The sequence below is a fragment of the Pseudoliparis swirei genome, chromosome 5, assembly GCF_029220125.1.
Source record: "Pseudoliparis swirei isolate HS2019 ecotype Mariana Trench chromosome 5, NWPU_hadal_v1, whole genome shotgun sequence".
Classification (NCBI taxonomy): domain Eukaryota; kingdom Metazoa; phylum Chordata; class Actinopteri; order Perciformes; family Liparidae; genus Pseudoliparis; species Pseudoliparis swirei.
Genome location: NC_079392.1, coordinates 24,427,043 through 24,448,488, shown reverse-complemented (window position 1 = coordinate 24,448,488; position 21,446 = coordinate 24,427,043). Strand labels below are relative to the sequence as shown.

The 21,446-nt window shown below is 46.1% G+C and overlaps 1 protein-coding gene across 2 annotated transcripts in view; it reads right to left on the bottom strand.

Annotated features, from left to right (window-relative positions):
* ncanb (neurocan b) overlaps positions 1–21,446 on the bottom strand; it is a 122,700-nt gene that overhangs the window by 36,609 nt on the left and 64,645 nt on the right. The window contains exon 10 of one of the 2 annotated variants that reach the window (XM_056414984.1): positions 2,470–2,586. The exons of the other annotated variant lie outside the window; for it this stretch is intronic. Coding sequence (XP_056270959.1) covers positions 2,470–2,586 — 117 coding nt within the window. The remainder of the gene's footprint in view (positions 1–2,469; positions 2,587–21,446) is intronic. 2 annotated transcript variants of the gene reach the window in all.

Here is a 21,446-nt window from a genome sequence, read left to right as displayed (position 1 = left end):
TGGGAGGGGTTAGGGGTTGGAGGGGGAGGGGGGTGGAGTCAGGAAGTGTGGCAGAAGAATGAAGTGTGTGTTATTTGGGAGGACTGCTATGTGAGGGGGGGGGGGGAGGGGGAGGGGGGCGTGTTTCCCCCTCCCCCTCAAATCTCTGCACTGCAGAGCAATTTTAATCCGGCGCCGTGCCGGAGGAGAGGAACACGAGGGAACGAGTGATAAGGACAATTATAGAAAAAGGGAAAATGTTGTTGGAGAAATACATGTAAAAGGGAAGGAGGGGGAGGGGGGGGGGAGTGGGGGAGGGGGCATATTTGGTATTCATGTACATTTGAGTTGGCGGGTGAGAGAGAGAGGAAGGACGTGGGCGAGGGAACTCAGATCTAATCACCATGATTGGAAATGAGGCCGCAGCGTGAGGGGAGGTGCACGACATTAATATTAATAATCATAATAATAATGACAAAAAAGCGTCAGGCGGGCTTTCCCGTGGAGCGGGAAGTGGAGGACATCGCAGCGTGCACGAGGGAGGAGGGGGATGCTATTTGAATTTACTCAGCCCAAATTGACCCAAACCACCTGTTGAATGTGTGAAGGTTTTTCCTCCATCACATGTTGTCTTTTTGTTTGTTTGGAGGGTGTAAATAAAACCGGAAGGGCAGATAAAGACGGAGAAGGAGTGAGACGGCGGCGGCGGCGTTATCCGAGACGGGCTGGAGAGAAAACGAGATCCACGCCGTGAGAACGACGGATGGAGGGAGGGAGGAGGGGCGAGATAATGAGGGGGGGGGGGGATCCAGATGAATCCAGATGTTTCTGAAAGGCCCCTCGCAGCGTGAAGGCCTCCGCCTGGCGACGTCCTCCTGGAGGACAGACGGTCAGGAGGGGTCGGACAGTCGGACCCAGAGGGGCGTCGACCGGCGTCGGCCCCGCCGAGGCTTCGGTAACCCCGGGCGACGCGAATAAACATCGTGAGCGGCGTAACAATCAGTAAACGATGAACATGCTTCACGAGGCGCCGGCGTCCTTCACGCCGAGAGGCTCTCTGGGAAAACAGAACGCCGTTGGTCTCGTCCGAGGACCCGGACCGCGGCGCCCGCAGCTCGATGCCGTCGGTCACGAGTTATTGATCCGACGGGCAGATTGTTGATTGATCTCCGATGGCGTTAATGCACCGGCACGCCTCGGTGCCATGAGAGGCTATTGATCATCGGCGCTGGGACGCGGGGCCTCGCGTGACCTCTGACCTCTGGTCCGCGACCTTTATCGGTCCGCAGTGACCCGTAGAAAACCGTCGGCCCGCTGTCTTTGTCTGCGTGATTATTGATTATCTCAGAGATCCAGAAGTCGGAGTAACAAAAAGAAGGTTCTTCTTCGCCTTCTTTTTCTTCTTCTTCTCCTCCTTCTTCTTATTTTTCTTCTTCTTCTTCTTCTTCTTCTTCTTGTTCTTCTTGTTCTTCTTCTTCTGCTTATTCTTCTTCTTCTTCCTTTTCTCCTTCTTTTTCTATTTTTTCTTCTTCTTCTCCTTCCTTTTCTTCATCTTCTTCTTCTTCATCTTGTTACTTTTCTCCTTCTTTTTCTATTTCTTCTTCTTCTCCTCTTTATTTTCCTGTATCCCTGTTTGCTCTTAAACCAGCTGCTCTCCATCCCTCACGAAACCCGAGCTCCTCTGTGACCCATGTGTCCTTGCATGTACCACACACAGACACACACACACACACAGACACACAGACACACACACACACACACACACACACACACACACACACACACACACACACAGTGCACAGATATTTGCTGACAGGCACACGCTCCCGTCACACAGCTGAGAGAAAAGATGAGCTGCCAACTACGGGGCATCAAAGTGACAACACACACACACACACACACACACACACACACACACAGCTGAGTGCATATAGCTCACAATCAGCAACCTCTGTCACAACTGGCTGACTTGCAGCGTTTGGATATTCCCACTTCACTTTCAGTCAAGGAGCTTGATCCAAAACCACCGGACCCGACCGGAGCTGCTCCTGAATACAGAGTCCTGCTCACCAAACCCAGAACCCAGAGCCCAGAGCCCAGAGCCCAGAGCCCAGAACCCAGAACCCAGAGCCCAGAGCCCAGAGCCCAGAGCCCAGAACCCAGAGCCCAGAGCCCAGAGCCCAAAGGCCACAACGCAGCGGGGGTTTTCCTCCTAAATCCACGTCATGCCATCTGTCTTCCCCTCATGCCACAACAACACGCCGTTGTTCTCCAGCCGCTGACCTCTGATGTCTCCTGACAGTGCAGTTACACTGAGTGACCACTAGGGGCCCAAAGAGATGGCGGACCCCTCCAAATATGCGGAATTTTGCAATCTATTTTCCCAAAGCCTCTCCTTAAATACCCCTGTGTTTAAATAAAGTATTGCAACACATACAAACGGCGTGCGGCCCCGTCGTCACGGCGGCCTCGACCCCGACGGCGACTCACCGATCTCGCAGCTCTCTCCGGTGAAGCCCTGAGGGCAGTAGCAGCTGTAGCCGTCGCCTTCCTGCAGGCAGCTGCCCCCGTGGACGCAGGGGTTGGTCCGGCACGGGTCCTTCTCCACTGCGGAGACACACACACGGGAACTCATTACGGATACCTTTTTTTGTTGTTGTTTTATTGCACAAAGAAAGGAAAAAACTATCGGAAACGGGTCACCGAGCCGGCGGTGCGGCGCCCCCCTCTGGTGTGGGCGGACGGTGCGTGTAGACTCGTCCACGACTTTCTACAAGGTGATGGATCGGCTGTCTGCCCCCCCCTCCGGCGTTCTTTTCCCTCTCATCTCAGGACCGATCCCGATGAAGCCGAGGTCCCCATGAATCAGCTGCTCATCGCCCAGTCGCGGCACGCGGGCAGCACCTCTTTTTATGGCGCATTACGGCGTCGCCGAGGAGGCGATAAACACATTTTTACGTCGCCGTGGGCTGTAACTCCGAGCCTCTTCACCGGGGATGTATTTTGGGGCAGATGAACGGCGGAGATTGAGAAGATTAAGTCGTAATTATATTTTATTTTTTTAAAGAATTATTTTACAAGAACGGTTAAACCGCCGAGCGGGCGTCAGCATTGTTTTACTCCGTGTGCAAAGGAGGACCGTCGGTAACCGGATTAAATGTATTTTTAATGATCCGACCCCTGATTGGTCTGCAGCCTCTGACTCAATCTCCATCTCCATGACAACAGCCGGGCTCAGGTAACCACGTCCGAGCCCAGAGAGGACGGCCAGACCCTGTCGGTGTCCGGACGTTTGACTCGTTGCACGCCGGTAACGCAACGTGAGTGTGTATTCACTTCCCTGTGACGGACTCGCACGTACACATGGAAGTGATTCGCTGAATGGGAGAAGCCATTAGAGACTCGCTTCCTAATGCAACACCAGGGAGGGAAAACGAAACAACACTGTTGAAAAACACACTTCACTTAAAGGTTAATGATGTGCTGATGGAGAGGATTAAAAGTGCGGAGCAATGAATGAAAGGAAGATGGAATAAAATGACAGGATACGGTCGATGTGTGAGGAGAGGAAATGGAGGAAGAAGTTGAAGGAAAGGAGTTTGAGGCATTATCTATCCGATCTATCCTACCGTTCAAAATGTTGGGTCTTAGAAATGTCATTATTTTTCAAAGCAATGTTTTTACCGATGAAGATAACATTTAATTAATCATAAATACTCTCTCTACATAGTTAATGTGGTACATGACTATTCTCTGGTGTTAATGAAGTCTCTACAGAGGTGTGGAGAGGCCCATCTCCAGTGTTCTCATGGTACATTGTGTTATCGCCTTAGAAAACCCTTGAAAACCCTTGAAAACCCTTGAAAACCCTTCTTATGTGAGCGCAGCTGAAAACAGTTACGCTGGTGAGAGAAGCTATAAAACTGGCCTTCCTTTGAGCCACAAGTCTGAAGAACAACATTAATATATACAATAAAAATCATTATATATAACCTAGTCAATGTCTTGACTATATTCTATATTATTCATTCAATTCATTGGATAAATAAAAGTGAGTTTTCATGGAAAACACCAAATCATCTGGGTGACCCCAAACGTTCTGAGCGGAAGTGTATAATACATTAACTACACTAATGATATAAGGGGTCATGCAATAGCATGGCTAGCACGCCCACATGCTAAATCCACATGAACCTAACCCCTAAGTAGTAGCAGCAGTAGTGTTTCAGGGTGTTACCTGATACTTATAACAAAGGTATAGCGTACCTGTACCTTTAAAAAGTAGCTACCCTATCACCGTGCGTGAAAATAGACGATCGACGTAGAAAACACCCGACGTGACCTCCGTTGTCATGGAAATAAATAAAACGGAGGCACGTTCTCAAAAATGGCAATGTTTCTGAAATCAACTCTACGCACTCTCTTAACTTTTTAGTTTCTTTTAGTTCTTGTTCTGTGTTCTTGTCCAGGTCTCCCTCGAAAAAGAGATTTTTTTTATCTCAATGGGATTCACCTGGTTAAATAAAGGTTTAACACTAATACGCCCAATAATAGCTGTGTATGCGTGTTCTAATGATCGGTTTTCCACACGCTTGAGGATGCACTCGTGTCTCCGGAGCTCCTCCAGGTAAATGAGGTGAGATGAAAAAGCTATTTTGACTCAAACTTGGCCTAGTCTCTCTCTGAGACGAGTTTGGAACATGAGCTTCTCAAGGTGGCGTCACTTTTATATACATTTTTTCTTCTTCTTTCAGTCACTTTCCCTTCCAAGTCCTGGGCTACTTTTCTCAACTGTGAAATTCAATGTTTTTTCGAGATAATATACACACAAATTGCATCTTCCGGACTTTTTTTGGAGTTCAAATAGTACGAGTAGGTGTGTGTGTGTCCTCTGAGACACTATATGCTCAAGACACATAGATATGATGCAGTAACGGAGCAACAGAAACAGTAATTTCATAATTTTTTTAAGGGTTAAAAGGTCATTTTCCTCCACAAACTAGTTCAAAGAATGAGATATTTCACTCAAAGCCAAAGGAGTCAACCTGGTGGTGGCCCAATAAGAATCAAGGAATCAAGAAGTAAGTTTAAACCTCTGGGGAACATGAACGTTAGTGCCAATCCATCCGATAATGAAGTCGATGTTGAGATATTTATTATATATATATATATATATATATATATATGTATCTAATTGAGGACTTTGACCTGTTGGCATCACCATAGTATCACTCAAGGCATTTATCCTCTGGGGACCATGAACCTGACATTGTAAAGTAATTCTGTGGTTTCTATCCTAATGCTCAATACGTTAGAATAATTATTTACATACTAATACTAATATAAGCTTTTAATGATTGCTGCACCTTAAAAATAACATCTGCACTCCACCCTAGAAAGAACGAACCTTATATCATAATATTAGTCTCACTATGATGGATATTATGATGTTTTTTTTGGACACATTTCCCGAAATATAAATACAAAAAGTCAGTCCGGTTCTATTAATTATGCAAATACGCTGATATTAAGAGGAGTGGAGTGATTCCAGTTCACTTTTTCAAACGCTCATATTTAAGTTTGTAACATCTGGCGACACGCGCTCGACAACACTCCCAATAATCTGTCACAGTTGTGTCGCCGAAGATAAAGTCTGACGCGCGAGTATCTCCGCACGCGGTTTCGGTATTTTACATTTCCGCTCCACACAACGTCTCTTCGATTCGGAGTCCCGGCCCGGCAGGACACGGATCGGCTGCAGCGGAGCGAGGCGGCGATGCACAGCGGCGTGACCGGCAGCCGGGGGCCGGCTCATCGAGTCGACTGTGGGAGGAAGGCTTCGGCGGCCCGAAGGCCAAACTTCTTACCGCCGCTCCTCCGGTCTACCGCACCGCTGAGCAGATATGGTGCGTGGCGTTAAAACTGAAATATGAGACTGAGATATCCTAGCAGAAATAACTAATTAGCTCCTCGGCTACATCACCAATTATTAGGAACACCGATTCAGAATGTGATCAGCCGATTGAATGAACGTTATCAACGGTCATCAATACCATCCTAATGCTTCAGACCTTGTGAAATACCTCCTGGGGCGACTCCTCTGGTTGTATAGAAGTCTATGCTTCATGTGTTAAAGCTGCATTCTCTCTCCTGGCCACCAGGGGACGACTCCTCTGGTTGTTTAGAAGTCTACGCTTCATGTGTTAAAGCTGCATTCTCTCTCCTGGCCACCAGGGGGCGACTCCTCTGGTTGTTTAGAAGTCTATGCTTCATGTGTTAAAGCTGCATTCTCTTCCCTGGCCACCAGGGGGCGACTCCTCTGGTTGTATAGAAGTCTACGCTTCATGTGTTAAAGCTGCATTCTCTCTTCTGGCCACCAGGGGGCGACTCCTCTGGTTGTTTAGAAGTCTACGCTTCATGTGTTAAAGCTGCATTCTCTCTCCTGGCCACCAGGGGGCGACTCATCTGGTTGTATAGAAGTTTACGCTTCATGTGTTAAAGCTGCATTCTCTCTCCTGGCCAGCAGGGGGCGACTCCTCTGACTCATTGACCCTTTATAGGGCACTCTGTGAAATACTCTGAAATTCACAATGTCAACACTACAGTGCTATTGGAGGACATAGCAACAATGTGTTACTGTTGTGCCATTAAAACAATTATATTGTTTTTAGGTTTAAAAAAATCTACATTAACGAAGTGGCCATATATGGTTACTTGCCCGATAAAGGGTTAAACACAAATGACCCTGTGCCCTTCGCCATCTGTCCACCAGCAGCCGTCTGTGTGGTGACATCACAGTGAACAGAAATGAGAGAGCGGGTATGTATTGACTTGTGTGACTCAGGCAATAACATGAATGGATGCAGAGAGAGAGAGAGAGAGAGAGAGAGAGAGAGAGAGAGAGAGAGAGAGAGGGAGAGAGAGAGAGAGGGAGAGAGAGAGAGAAAGAGAGAGAGAGAGAGAGAGAGAGAGAGAGAGCTATCATACGTTTCCTCCTCTCTCAATGCTGCCGGCTCATGATTAATTACACACCGGTCTTAAAATAGGTCGCCTCTTCCACTCCTTCAGTGTGTCGCTGGGTTTCTGTGCAAAAGACGAAGAGGAGAAGAGGAAGAGAGGAAGAGAGGGCCGAATGTCCGAGAACGAGAGGAGGGACCCGATGTCTTCCTCCCCGACGTTGAAGAGATGTTCGCGATGTCGACTCACACACACACATGCACACACACACTTACACACATATATATACACACACACACACACACACACACATGCACACACATATATACACACACACACACACACACACACGGTATTTGGAACAGACCATGAAAGAGGATTTCGATAAAGGAAACGTCTCGAGTGCTTTTTGCAAATTCTACACAACGGAAGCCCCCGTGTGAAATGGTTGTGCTGACAGAAACACCGTACACACACACACACACACGCACACACACACACACACAAACACACACACACACACACATTCTACTGTATACATACACACCTGCTTATTGCCCGCTGAGTGCTTGGACTCTCTGAACCATGTAATAGCTTTGCTGAGGAGGAGATCATAACCCCCCCACACACACACACACACCACCCTGACAAGGCGACACGAAGCATGTTCTGCAGGTAAGTTCATAGTTATTAATCGGTTCTACTCACTCACGGACATAAAGCAACTTTAATTAAAAATATTGAAAGAAGTTTACATTTGTTGGTAACATTCCCCCCTCAATGTCGTATCTTCAGACGGGGAACATTTATTTAGTTCTTTCTGGTCATTGAATTACAAAGACACACACACACACACAGACTGAAGGTTGACCCTTAACCCCAGTGCTCACCTTACCGCTACTCGTCTTTTTTCGTTTTGTTTTAGCGACGTCACGATCGTCCGTACGACCTGCGCGACCCCTGAAGTTTCCGTCTCTCTCCCGGAAAGACAAGAGTCACACGGCGGGAAGAGGACCCGAGTGTCAGCAAGAGCTTCAATTACGAGGGGGGGGGGGGGGGGAGTGTGAAACCTATTTCTGCTGAAATATACATGTGTCGCAGAGGGGAGGGGCCTGTCGCAGAGGGGAGGGGCCTGCCGCAGAGGGGAGGGGCCTGTGGGCGGGAGCAGGTGCAGCGTGTGATGACTGCACCGAGCGGCCGCTGACAAACCAGGATGGACGGGCGCTGCAGGGGAGGAGCGGCTATTTCTGTCCGTCTGACCACATGCGGGGCCCGGGGTCGGCTGCACCTGTGTGTGTGTGTGTGTGTGTGTGTGTGTGTGCGTGTGTGTGTGTGTGTTTCTGTGTGTAGGCGGACAGGAGTGAATGGGGTGAAAACAACACTGGAAGTTGACTGCAGTCTGAAAAAAAGTTCACATGTAATTCATCTTGTATTATAGAAGTGGTCTTTTTACTTCCTGTTTTGCCGGTCTTTGGACTTCCTGTTTTGCCGGTCTTTGTACTTCCTGTGTTGCAGGTCTTTGTACTTCCTCTCTTTGCACTTCCTGTTTTGCCGGTCTTTGTACTTCCTGTCTTTTTACTTCCTGTTTTGCTGGTCTTTGCACTTCCTGTCTTTGCACTTCTTGTTTTGCCGGTCTTTGCACTTCCTGTTTTGCAGGTCTTTCCACTTCCTGTTTTACCGGTCTTTGCACTTCCAGTTTTGCCGGTCTTTGCACTTCCTCTTTTTCCGGTCTTTGCACTTCCTGTCTTTGCACTTCCAGTTTTGCCGGTCTTTGCACTTCCTGTTTTGCCGGTCTTTGCACTTCCTGTCTTTGCACTTCCTGTTTTGCCGGTCTTTGCACTTCCTGTCTTTGCACTTCCTGTCTTTGCACTTCCAGTTTTGCCGGTCTTCGCACGTCTACGGGTTTTAGCCGATTATTTCTCGGTGCAGCGAAGACGCTGCCACAGAAGAGCTGGTGTGAGCCGTGTTGTGTGTGTGTGCGTGTGTGTGTGTGTGTGTGTGTGTGGGGGGGGGGGGGTGGCGACATCCGTGTGTGTGTGTTTGTGTGTGTGTGGGGGGGGGGGGGCGACCTCCGTTTGTGTGTGTGTGTTTGTGTGTGTTTGTGATTACCTGCAGACTGTTTTGTGTTGTCGGAGGTTAGTAAAGAGAAATAAATAAAACTCCTAATGATAGGCGTAACCCCCGCCGGCGTTGCGTTAATTATCACCGAGCGCTGCAATCAACACCGGATTACTCAACCGACGGAGACCACGGCGCCGGCGTGGAAACGGCTCCGAGTTTTCATTCACGGCGCCGCCATCGAGTCACAAGGTCTGCGGGCGGGAAGTGATCCGCGCATCGTTGGTTCTTTCCACTTTAAAACGGGAATCTGGAATCGTGAGACGAGTCGATTTTCACGCCACATTCCTGCCACAGATTTACCGACTCACACGTAGGAGTTACATGACGACACACGTATGAGTTACACCTGTATGAGTTACACCTGTATGAGTTACACCTGTATGAGTTACACCTATATGAGTTACACCTGTATGAGTTACACCTGTATGAGTTACACCTGTATGAGTTACACCTATATGAGTTACACCTGTATGAGTTACACCTGTATGAGTTACACCTATATGAGTTACACCTGTATGAGTTACACCTATATGAGTTACACCTGTATGAGTTACACCTGTATGAGTTACACCTATATGAGTTACACCTGTATGAGTTACACCTGTATGAGTTACACCTATATGAGTTACACCTGTATGAGTTACACCTATATGAGTTACACCTGTATGAGTTACACCTGTATGAGTTACACCACTCATGAGTTACACCTGTATGAGTTACACCTGTATGAGTTACACCTGTATGAGTTACACACGTATGAGTTACACCTGTATGAGTTACACCTGTATGAGTTACACCACTCATGAGTTACACCTGTATGAGTTACACCTGTATGAGTTACGCACGTATGAGTTACACCTGTATGAGTTACACCTGTATGAGTTACACCTGTATGAGTTACACCACTCATGAGTTACACCTGTATGAGTTACACCTGTATGAGTTACACCTGTATGAGTTACACCTGTATGAGTTACACACGTATGAGTTACACCTGTATGAGTTACACCTGTATGAGTTACACCACTCATGAGTTACACCTGTATGAGTTACACCTGTATGAGTTACACCTGTATGAGTTACACCACTCGCTGCACGTGAAATCATCTTTTGATGAGTTTTTTTAATGATACATGAAATCAAGTGTCTTTGCCGCAGGTCTATAAAGTGCGAGGCAGCAGTGAATCATGAGTCAGTCACTAAATCTATGCCACGTGGATTCCTCGTGTCCTCGTTCCTCATCTCGTATCCTTGACTCGAGCATAACATCTTTCCCAGCTGCTCCTGAACGCATCATCTCACTCTTCCGGTAAGCTTTGGTTGCCAGCTCAACAGCGAGCATGACTTCTTCTTCTCTCCCTCCCGCTCCCTCTTGCTCAGTGTGTCTCATGTATAGTTATCCCCCTGCCTCCCTTAATGATAACGATACATGCAACAAGTGTAGTTTATTTGCTAGGTTGGAGGCAGGTCTAAGTGGGTTAGATGCACGGCTCCGCGCTATCGAAGCTCAGACAGCTATGCTAGTTAGCCCGCCCTCTCCCGTAGCCGGCGCGGAGCTACAGTCAGCTGTTAGCTGTGCCCCGGCGGTAACCGTGCAGCCGGATGGTTGGGTAACTGTTCGCAGGAGTAGTAAGTCTACACAGAAGCCCGCTGTGCACCAACCACTTCACGTTTCGAACCAGTTTTCCCTGCTCAGCGACACACCCGCTGAGGAACACACCCTGGTTATCGGGAGCTCTATAGTCAGGAACGTGAAAATAGCGAAGCCACGGACTAGAGTCGTGTGCCTCCCGGGGGCCAGAGCGGGCGACGTGGAGTCTTGTTTGAAGCTGCTGGCTAAGGATAAGCGGAGATACAGTCAGATTGTAATACACGCCGGTGGTAATGACGCCGAGCCCGTCCGTCGGAAGTCACTAAAATTAATGTGGAATCGGTGTGTGCTTATGCCAAGACGTTGTCGGACACCGTAATTTTCTCTGGCCCTCTCCCAAATTTGCAGACAGACGAATTGTATAGCCGAATGTCGTCTTTCAACCGCTGGCTGTCGAGGTGGTGCCCAGCGAATAATGTGGGCTACGTAGACAACTGGAAGACTTTCTAGGGAAAACCTGATCTGATGAGGAGAGACGGCATTCATCCCACGTTGTACGGAGCGCCTCATTTCTGCGAATATGACCAAGTTGATCACCGGACTTAATCTATGACAACCCAGGGTTCAGATCAGGAACCGGGAGCAGAGTTGTAGTTTAACACCCTTCTCTGCTCTTCCATTCGAGCAGTTACCCACCCTTGACTTTAGAGTAGAGACTGTGTCTGTCCCACGGCCACTTCAATTAAATAAATCAAAAGTAAGCAGAAGAGGAGTCGTACACAATAACCTTATACAAGTTAACACCATTATTTCAGCAGTGCAACAAAATAGGTCTATTAAATGTGGTCTCCTAAATATTCGATCTCTGTCATCTAAAGCTGTGTTACTGAATGATTTAATATCAGATAATCACATTGATTTATGTTGCCTAACTGAAACCTGGCTGAGCCATGAAGAATATGTCTGCCTAAATGAATCGACTCCTCCAAGTCATATTAATACTCACATTCCTCGAGGCACCGGTCGAGGAGGTGGAGTAGCAGCCATCTTTGAATCGAGCCTATTAATTAATCCTCAACCAAAATTACACTACACCTCATTTGAAAGCCTTGTTCTTAGTCTTTCACATCCAACCTGGAAAACACTACAGCCAATTCGATTTGTGATTCTGTACCGCCACCAGGTCCATATTCAGAGTTTATATCTGAATTCTCAGAATTTATATCAAGTTTGGTTCTTAAAACCGATAAAGTTATTATTGTTGGAGATTTTAATATCCATGTGGATGTTGATAATGATTGCCTTAGTGCTGCATTCATCTCCTTGTTGGACTCGATTGGCTTCTGTCAGAGAGTACAGAAACCCACTCACAGCTTTGGCCACACGCTTGATCTTGTTCTTACTTATGGCGTTGACATTGAGCATTTGAAGGTCTTCCCACAGAATCCTCTTCTGTCAGACCACAACCTCATAACTTTTGAATTTATACTACCGGAGTGTACTCCGTTGGTCAAAAGTTTCTACACCAGATGTCTAACTGACATTGCTGTAGCTAAATTTAAAGAAGCGATTCCTTCTGTATTTGATTCGATACCACGTCTCAATATAACAGAGGACTCCTGGTCTAACTTTAGTCCGTCCCAGATTGATCATCTTGTTGACAGTGCCATAGGCTCTCTGAGAATGACACTGGACTCGATAGCCCCTCTGAAGAAGAAGACAGTGAGGAAGAGGAGGTTTGCTCCCTGGTATAACCCTCAGACCCGCAAACTGAAGCAACGTCACGAAAGCTTGAACGCATATGGCGTTCAACTAATCTCAAGAATCCCGCTTAGTTTGGCGAGATAGTCTTAAAACATATAAGAAGGCCCTCCGTAATGCCAGAGCAGCCTATTACTCATCAATAATAGAAAAAATAAAACAACCCCAGGTTTCTCTTCAGCACTGTAGCCAGGCTGACAGAGAGTCACAGCTCTGTGGAGCCGAGCATTCCTATAAACCTTAGTGGTAATGACTTTATGAACTTCTTTAATGAAAAGATTTTAACTATTAGGGACAAGATTAATAATCTCTTGCCCATAACTAGTGCCAATCTGTCCTCAAGTGGAATGGCCTTGGAAACCGCTGTATGCCCTGGTGTATATTTGGAGGGATTTTCTCCTATCAACCGTGACCAATTATTTTCAACGGTTTCTACTTCGAACACGTCTACCTGTCTCTTGGACCCCATCCCGACGAGGCTGCTTAAAGACGTTTTGCCTTTAATTGGCGGATCTCTATTAGATATTATCAATGTGTCTCTGCTAACAGGCCACGTACCACACTCCTTCAAGGTGGCTGTTATTAAACCTCTCCTGAAGAAGCCCACTCTGGATCCAGAGGTATTGGCTAACTACAGACTGATCTCTAACCTCCCCTTCCTCTCCAAGATCCTTGAGAAAGTGGTCGCAAATCAGTTGTGCGACTTTCTACATCATAATAGTTTATTTGAGAAATTTCAATCAGGATTTAGAAAACACCACAGCACCGAGACGGCACTGGTGAAAATTACAAATGACCTCTTAATGGCAGCAGATAAAGGACTCCTCTCTGTCCTGGTCTTGTTAGACCTTAGTGCTGCATTCGACACCATTGACCATGACATCCTGTTACAGAGACTGGAGCAGTCGATTGGCATTTCAGGCACGGCACTAATTTGGTTTAAATCCTATTTATCAGATCGATCTCAGTTTGTATTTGTAAACGATGACGCCTCGATAACCACCAACGTTAATCACGGAGTTCCACAAGGTTCTGTGCTTGGACCAATTTTATTTACCTTATACATGCTTCCTTTGGGCAATATTATCAGGAAACACTCCATAAACTTTCATTGTTATGCAGATGACACTCAACTATATTTATCGATAAAACCAGAGGAGAGCAACCAACTCTGTAAAATTCAAGCATGTCTTAAAGACATAAAAACATGGATGACCTGCAACTTCTTGATGTTAAACTCAGACAAAACCGAAGTAATTTTAATCGGCCCTGAGCACCTCAGAGATCAATTATCTGGTGATGTGGATTCTGTAGACGGCATTGCCCTGGCATCCAACACCACTGTAAAGAATCTTGGCGTTATCTTTGATCGACTTGTCCTTTAACTCCCACGTAAAGCAAATCTCAAGGACTGCATTCTTTCATCTACGTAATATTTCAAAAATCAGGCACATCTTGTCTCAAAAGATGCAGAAAAATTGGTTCACGCGTTCGTTACTTGAGACTGGATTACTGCAACTCCTTATTAGCAGGCTGCTCTAATAAATCTCTTAGGTCCCTCCAGTTGATCCAGAATGCTGCAGCTCGTGTTCTCACTAAAACTAAGAAAAGAGATCACATCACTCCTGCACTAGCTGCTCTGCACTGGCTCCCAGTAAAATCAAGAATCACTTTTAAAATTCTTCTCTTAACCTACAAAGCCTTGATTGGTGATGCTCCATCATATCTTAAGGAGCTTGTAGTACCATATTGCCCCACTAGAGAGCTACGCTCACTAAATGCGGGACTACTTGTAGTTCCTAGAGTCTTAAAAAGTAGAATGGGAGCCAGAGCCTTTAGTTATCAAGCTCCTCTTTTATGGAACCAGCTTCCAATTTCAGTCCGGGAGGCAGACACAGCCACCTCGTTTAAGAGTAGACTTAAGACCTTCCTCTTTGACAGAGCTTATAGTTAGGGCTGAATCAGGTTTGCCCTGGTCCAGCCCCTTGATATGCCGCTATAGGCTTATAGCTGCCGGGGGACGTCTTAGGATGCACTGAGTACCTATCTCCTCTTTTTCTCTCCTTAAGGATGAATTTTCATCTCTCAATCACACGTTACTAACTCTGCTTTCTCTCCGGAGTCCTTTTGACTTCACGTCTCATGGGGTCATCGGACCCTATGAGACGGCATAGATCCTATCTGCCTGATGGATCGTCTGGGTCGTGGAATTCCTGCTCATGACTACGCCACTGTCCTGTTGAGACTCCGCCCACTGTTGAGACTCCGCCCACTCCTCCTCCCCACCGCCATCTGCCTGATGGATCGTGGAGGTCTCCATCGTGGAATATGCCTACTATGAACTATTCATACACTCTGTCATATTCATTGAATGTATTTTAACTCTAAATCTGTCCTTCTGTACACATTACATCTATTGCATCTGTCCATCCTAGGAGAGGGATCCTCCTCTGTTGCTCTCCTGCAGGTTTCTTCCCTTTTTTCCCCCCTGAAGGGTTATTTGGGAGTTTTTCCTGGTCCGATGTGAGGTTTTGGGGCAGGGATGTCTATGTGTACAGATTGTAAAGCACTCCGAGACAAATTTGTAATTTGTGAAATTGGGCTATACAAATAAACTGAATTGAATTGAATTAAACATTTGTTTTTATCGTCTTGAGTTGATGAATAAATGATGAAGTAATTGATTGTTTGTTCACTTGCTGATTTCGCAGCCCCGATTTAATCTGAAAGGAACAAATCAACCCTGAAAGAGAGCGAGAGAGAAAAGAGGACGAGCGACGCTTAAAAGTGAGAATATACCTCCGCCTTAAAGTTACAGTCAAATGCAAAAAGTATTAAAAATGAATAACAGAGTTTATGATTCTATTTCGAGACAGAATCCTCTCTCTCGTTTTCGGTTCCGCCTCTTTTCAATGAAAGCGTTGAATGTTGTCCTCTCGGCACACACACACACACACAGAAATACACGCCGTGAAAAAGTGTGACACTTGCAATTAGCTCCGGCGCCAGAAGCCCGATTCAGCAGAAAGCTCTCGTCACGCCGACTCGGTGGGCGAGGAGGAACACGGCCTCGCCGATTCGACGCGACGACGCCGGCGAAGAAAATCGAGGGTCGCTTCGTGACATTGTTTTGCGACTCGTGGCGTCTCCGTTCATCCTAAATAAATTGCATTATCTGGGTTGTCAGAGTGGAGAGGAAATAATCCGTCTTCGCTTATCATCACAAACACATTCTATCCACCTGCTTTTTCTTTTTTTCCCTCCTCGCCGCTCTTCAGTGTGTCTGTTTTATCAATTTCAGGGCTTTGAGAAATGAGAATATTGAATCAACCAAGACTGAAAAGTGAAGAGTAACAATAATCGTCAGCGACGTCTCATGAATTATTCATGTTGAGACGCATGATTACTGGAAAGAACACACACACACACACACATGTGAAGGCCGACTTCCTGTTTCATGTCCGATGAGACGGGTGTTGCGTGAAGCACGGAGATGAATTAGTCTTCTCTTGACCTTGACTTGTGCTTTGCTATAATTTGGTATTTCCGTGGCCGTGTGAGGCAAAGCGATACAAATACGAGCCACCGGCAAACCGCTGAGTGTCGGTTGGTCGTCTACGTACGCAACGTGGCTACGCGTGGTCGTGTGAGGGAGAGGTCGGGGTTCGGGTTCAAAAGAAGCGGTTGAGGGCGTAAATTACGGGAGCGAAATTGGGTGAAATGAGTCAAAGCGGACTCCACGGCGGTCACCTGGGCGAAGGTCCTGTGTTTGTTCCTGACGTCTAATGACGGGTCAGTTTGAGTTGGAAATTACATATTTAGATCAACGGTCGTGGCGAGAGCCAGAGAGGGGAGCAGCGGTCTGTGCTGTGATTATTACGCTGAGTACTACTTCCTGTTGTCTCGGCCTGCGGCCACCCTGAAGGCAGCAGGACCGACTGCATCTGTCAGGTCGACTCGCTCCATGACTGATTTATTGAGGCGGCCTTGAAACAATCATACTCGATCAACAGCAGCCTGCAAAGACTCACAAACTGACTCAATCTGACTCAATCTGCCTCATTCTGCCTTTATCTGCCTTAATCAAACTCAATCTGCCTCATTCTGCCTCAATCAGCCTTAAACTGCCTCAATCTGCCTCATTCTGCCTTAATCTGCCTTAATCAAACTCAATCTGCCTCAATCTGCCTCATTCTGCCTTGATCTGCCTTAATCTGCCTCATTCTGCCTTTATCTGCCTCAATCAGGCTCAATCTGCCTCATTCTGCCTCAATCTGCCTCAATCTGCCTCATTCTGCCTTAATCTGCCTCATTCTGTCTTAATCTGCCTCAATCAGACTCAATCTGCCTCATTCTGCCTCAATCAGCCTCAATCAGCCTTAATCTGACTCATTCTGCCTTGATCTGCCTCAATCAGACTCAATCTGCCTCATTCTGCCTCATTCTGCCTCGAACTGCCTCAATCTGCCCCAATCTGCCTTAATCTGCCTCAAACTGCCTCAATCTGACTCAATCTGCCCCAATCTGACTCAAACTGCCTCAATCTGACTCAATCTGCCTCATTCTGATTTAATCTGACTCAATCTAACTCAATCTAACTCAATCTGACTCAAACTGCCTCAATCTAAAATGCTGAGTTCATTCCCGTTTTACATTTAGAGGTTTCTACTTGTTTTCTTGTCTAACATAAAAGGGATTCACAATGTAAATCACTGTCATTAAATGGAAATGCACACGGCTCTCATGGGGGGAAAGTAAATCTCTCCGATTTGCAAAAAAAATAAATGCTTGCATTATTCTCCAATTACGACTGCGTGACTGTTTTGGTTTCGTCTCCCCGGGACGGTTCAGGACAGCGAGCGGTCACCGCAGAGGAGTCGGCGTTTCGTTCTGAAGGCATCACTGAGGGGAGGAAACTAATCCTGACGCTCGCGATCTCGACAAATGTAAATTCCCGACTCACGAAGGGCTCGCCGCCCGCCGCCCGCCGCTCGCCGAACGTGTTTTTGTGTCGCCGTGCACAAAGGAAGTTGATACGCTGCTCAGAAAAAGAGGCGGCCATGACGATAATGAATCACCAAAACACTCCATTTACATTCTACTTCCTCCCCAAAAATCAGCTCGCACACATTGCACCGCGAAACATAAACAACAACAAAAACCTGGCAGGCTTCAGTCGAGCTCACCTTCACCGACTCGCAGCGTTGTGCAGTTGGCTGCGAACACACACACACACACACACACACACACACGTGCACACACTCCACTGTGGTTACCATCAAGAAGTGGCTGTGACAGCCGAGCAGCATCATTGGGCGGGAGGCTTCGCCTGGAGACCTGTGTAGAAGAAGAACTGCTCTCCACGCGACCTCACGGTGACCCCGCCGAGCAGAGGCTCTGAGAACGGATGCGTGCTTCTCAAAATCCCTCCAAGCCTCCATTTGCTATTTAAGAAATATCTTTTTGTCTTTCTCGCTCACCTTGGTACCCACCGCGCTCGTTATTAAAAGAGATAGTTTGGAGCCTCGGTACTGAGAGTCGGTCTATAACGAATAGATGCCGGTGGACACGCCCCCAGAGGCAGAAGCACGGCGACGCACTGTTTGAGACGGGGATGCCAGCAACACATACTTGAGCCAAATTTAAAAAAGAAACTATTAAAAAAATTGAAATTGAATTAGAGTTTAAGTGTAATCTATATTTTGAATCGTTCCGCCGGTTTAATGTTTCATAAGACGGCTTTACAGTCAATGTTTCACCTCAGAGACCAGGTGGAGCTGCTGGTGCCCCAAAGACACACAATAACACCAACACACAGTATCCTACCAGGTACAACTGTGTTTGGTTCTTTCAATGGAACCGGAATCCATCGAAAGAACAAATATCCATAGATGGATGTAAAACGGTTATATTTTGAATATAGCAAGTCGGTTTTTTGCTGTTCTTGGGCCTTTTCTTTTCTGGAGGAGATACTGGAGAGAACCTCACGCGACCCGACTCCCTCCATCCCCTTCATGATGTCTCTGCCTCTGAATGCTCCCTGCTGGCGGCGCTCTGTGGGGCGTGTCTGACATGCCCTGCACGACGAGACCTCCTCCACCCCGCGGGGGGGCTGGCTGGCGGCCGCCTGATGCGTTGTGACTGACGCCAGGAGCCAAACAACCCCCCCCCCCCCCCCACACACACACACACACACACCCGGCTGCCACCGCTCCGCTCTGCCGTCAGCGAGGGGGAGTGAAGTCAGTCAAGGCAATCTGGCAGCTCCACAAAAAGAAGACGAACCTCCAGCTGGGTGCGCTCATCCTCTCTGCTGCCACTGGAAAATACCCCAGTTAAAAAAATCGTGCATTTCGCCGTTATTCGTTGGCGGCTCCATTTATTTTAGCTGCACATGGGAGAGTGAGAACGCAAAATAAAGGAGCATCTCGCTGGTGCCACCAGCGTAATGGAGTCGCCTACGTCCACAGGACCTGCAGAGCGGTTTCACGTCGTAATAAAGCTGACCTCAGACCCTCCTCGTTTTGAGGTAATGAAGGCGGAGTGGCGGCGTTCCCCTTTGCTTGCCCTCTGAGAGGATGGACCGGTTACATTCAGATAGAGGAGTGGAACATTCTCTCAGTGAGGGGGAAGCAGATAATCCGATAGAGCCACCCGGCTCCAAGCTCTCCGGCTCCAAGCGTCCATCGTTTCATATTCGGTGGCACGAGGTGGCGTTGCTGTATTCTTCATGAAACTCTACGCACCCCAAGGGGCTCCAAGGGGCCCTAAGATGGCCCTAAGGGGCTCTAAGTGGCCTTAAAGGACCCTAAGATGGCTCTAAGGGGCCTTAAAGGGCCCTAAGATGGCCCTGATGGCCCCATATGTGGCCTGACACTAAAGAAAAACAAGATACACTGAAAAAAAGGGATACTTAAAAAATAAGTAAATGTATTCATTTTTCTCAAATTTTATTTTTTATTTGGTTGAAACCTGACATTTTTATTAAATATCTAGTAAATAAATTACATTCATACAAAGTAAAATTATTATTTATTATAAAAAACTAATTTCTTTACTTCATTTTTTTATTTGGAAAAACCTAATATGTTGTATTTAGGGCTGTCAGCGTTAACGCGTTAATCTATGCGATTAATTTGGCCGCGTTAACGCACTAAAATATTTTAACGCAATTAACGCAAGTTTTTTTTTTTTTTTTTTTACCGCAGCAGTACGCTTTGACACTGTTTCCGTTTTTAAAACAATCATTTCTCCGCGAAAATAAGGAGCAGAAATCAGTTTAAACTCGTGGATGAATCAGTCAGATTTCCTCCTGCTCCTCCTTCCTCCCGTCTCCCCCTCTGATACACAGAGGAACGGAGGGCGACGTGTCGGGACACGCGGCGCGGAAAGAACTCGTCACACGAAACCTTCACCGTGATTGGTCAATCCGTTTGTCTGTCAACATTTCGGGGGGGAAAAAACCAATGAACACTCAGTAAATTACAAAGGACCTCCCACCTCACAGGTTAGGCTCATTTAGCAGCCTGTCAGTCAGAGAACCAGAGGACACGGCGCGAGGACAATGAGGCTCATTTCAGAGCTGAGATTGTTCTGCTTCTGGAATGTTTGATGTATAACACGTGGGGGTGTGTCACATGCAAAAAACTTTAAACGGTGAATTTAATTTATTTTGTAAAATGTATAAAATGCCCCCAGCCTCCAGAGGGTTAACGTGACATATTTGAATGTCAGTCAGTTACCAAGGCCACTGGTTCTGCTGCTGTTCAATGTTAAAGATGACAGGACCAATGGGGTCTCAATATACTTCTTTTTTTTTACTAATCTGATGTTTCACTGAAGAAACAATTTATCATCCACGATATTAAATACCTCGCTGGCACTTTATATGTAGGAGCCTCTTTGAAAACACAGCTCTGTGTGAAGTTTTGTGTTTAAAAAGAAGAGAAACACTTTTAACCCTTGTGTTGCCTTCGGGTCATTTTGACCCGATTAAATATTTAACCCTCCCCCCGCCTTTGGGTCATTTTGACCCGATTCAATGTTTCACCCTCCTGTTACCTTTATATTTACTAACATATTTTACCCTTTGGGTTCAATTTGACGCCAGCAATTAAAACCTCCAGAAAATTATTAGAATTAATATTGTTTTCCAAGTTTAAGTGTGAGGCACTTTATGTTTGTTTGTTGACTACCGAAAGAACACCGACATTAAACATTGAATGGGGTCAAATTAACCCGAAGGCGGCAGGAGGGTGTAATATTGATTCGGGTCAAAATGACCCGAAGGCAACACAAGGGTTAAACGGTGAATTTTGTTTTGTTTTGTAAAATGTATAAAATGCCCCCAGCCTCCAGAGGGTTAACGTGACATATTTGAATGTCAGTCAGTTACCAAGGCCACTGGTTCTGCTGCTGTTCAATGTTAAAGATGACAGGACCAATGGGGTCTCAATATACTTCTTTTTTTTTTACTAATCTGATGTTTCACTGAAGAAACAATTTATCATCCACGATATTAAATACCTCGCTGGCCCTTTATAGGTAGGAGCCCCTTTGAAAACACAGCTCTGTGTGAAGTTTTGTCTTTAAAAAGAATGAACTTTTAACTTTTAACTTGTAATTGCGATTAATCGCGATTAATCGCGATTAATTAATCGCAATTTCAAACTGTGCGATTAATTAGTTAATTTTTTTTAATCGATTGACAGCCCTAGTTGTATTACATGAAAGCAAAGATGTTACTTCACACTAAAGTAATTAAAACACTCTAAATATATTAGTTTCACTCTAATTATATTTAAGATTTGTTTGAAACCTAAAATTTTGATATATATTTTTAATATTACTTTTGAAAAAGACAAAAAATTACATTTACATAAAGTAAAATAATTAATTATAAAGACCATATGAACATAACATTTTTACATCATGGAAGTAAAAGAATACTCTTCTCAGTGAGTCATTCAAAATGACTCAGATAAAAACAAAAGGAGATTATTCCTGTTTGGCTGCTGTGGAAATAGCAACGATTATT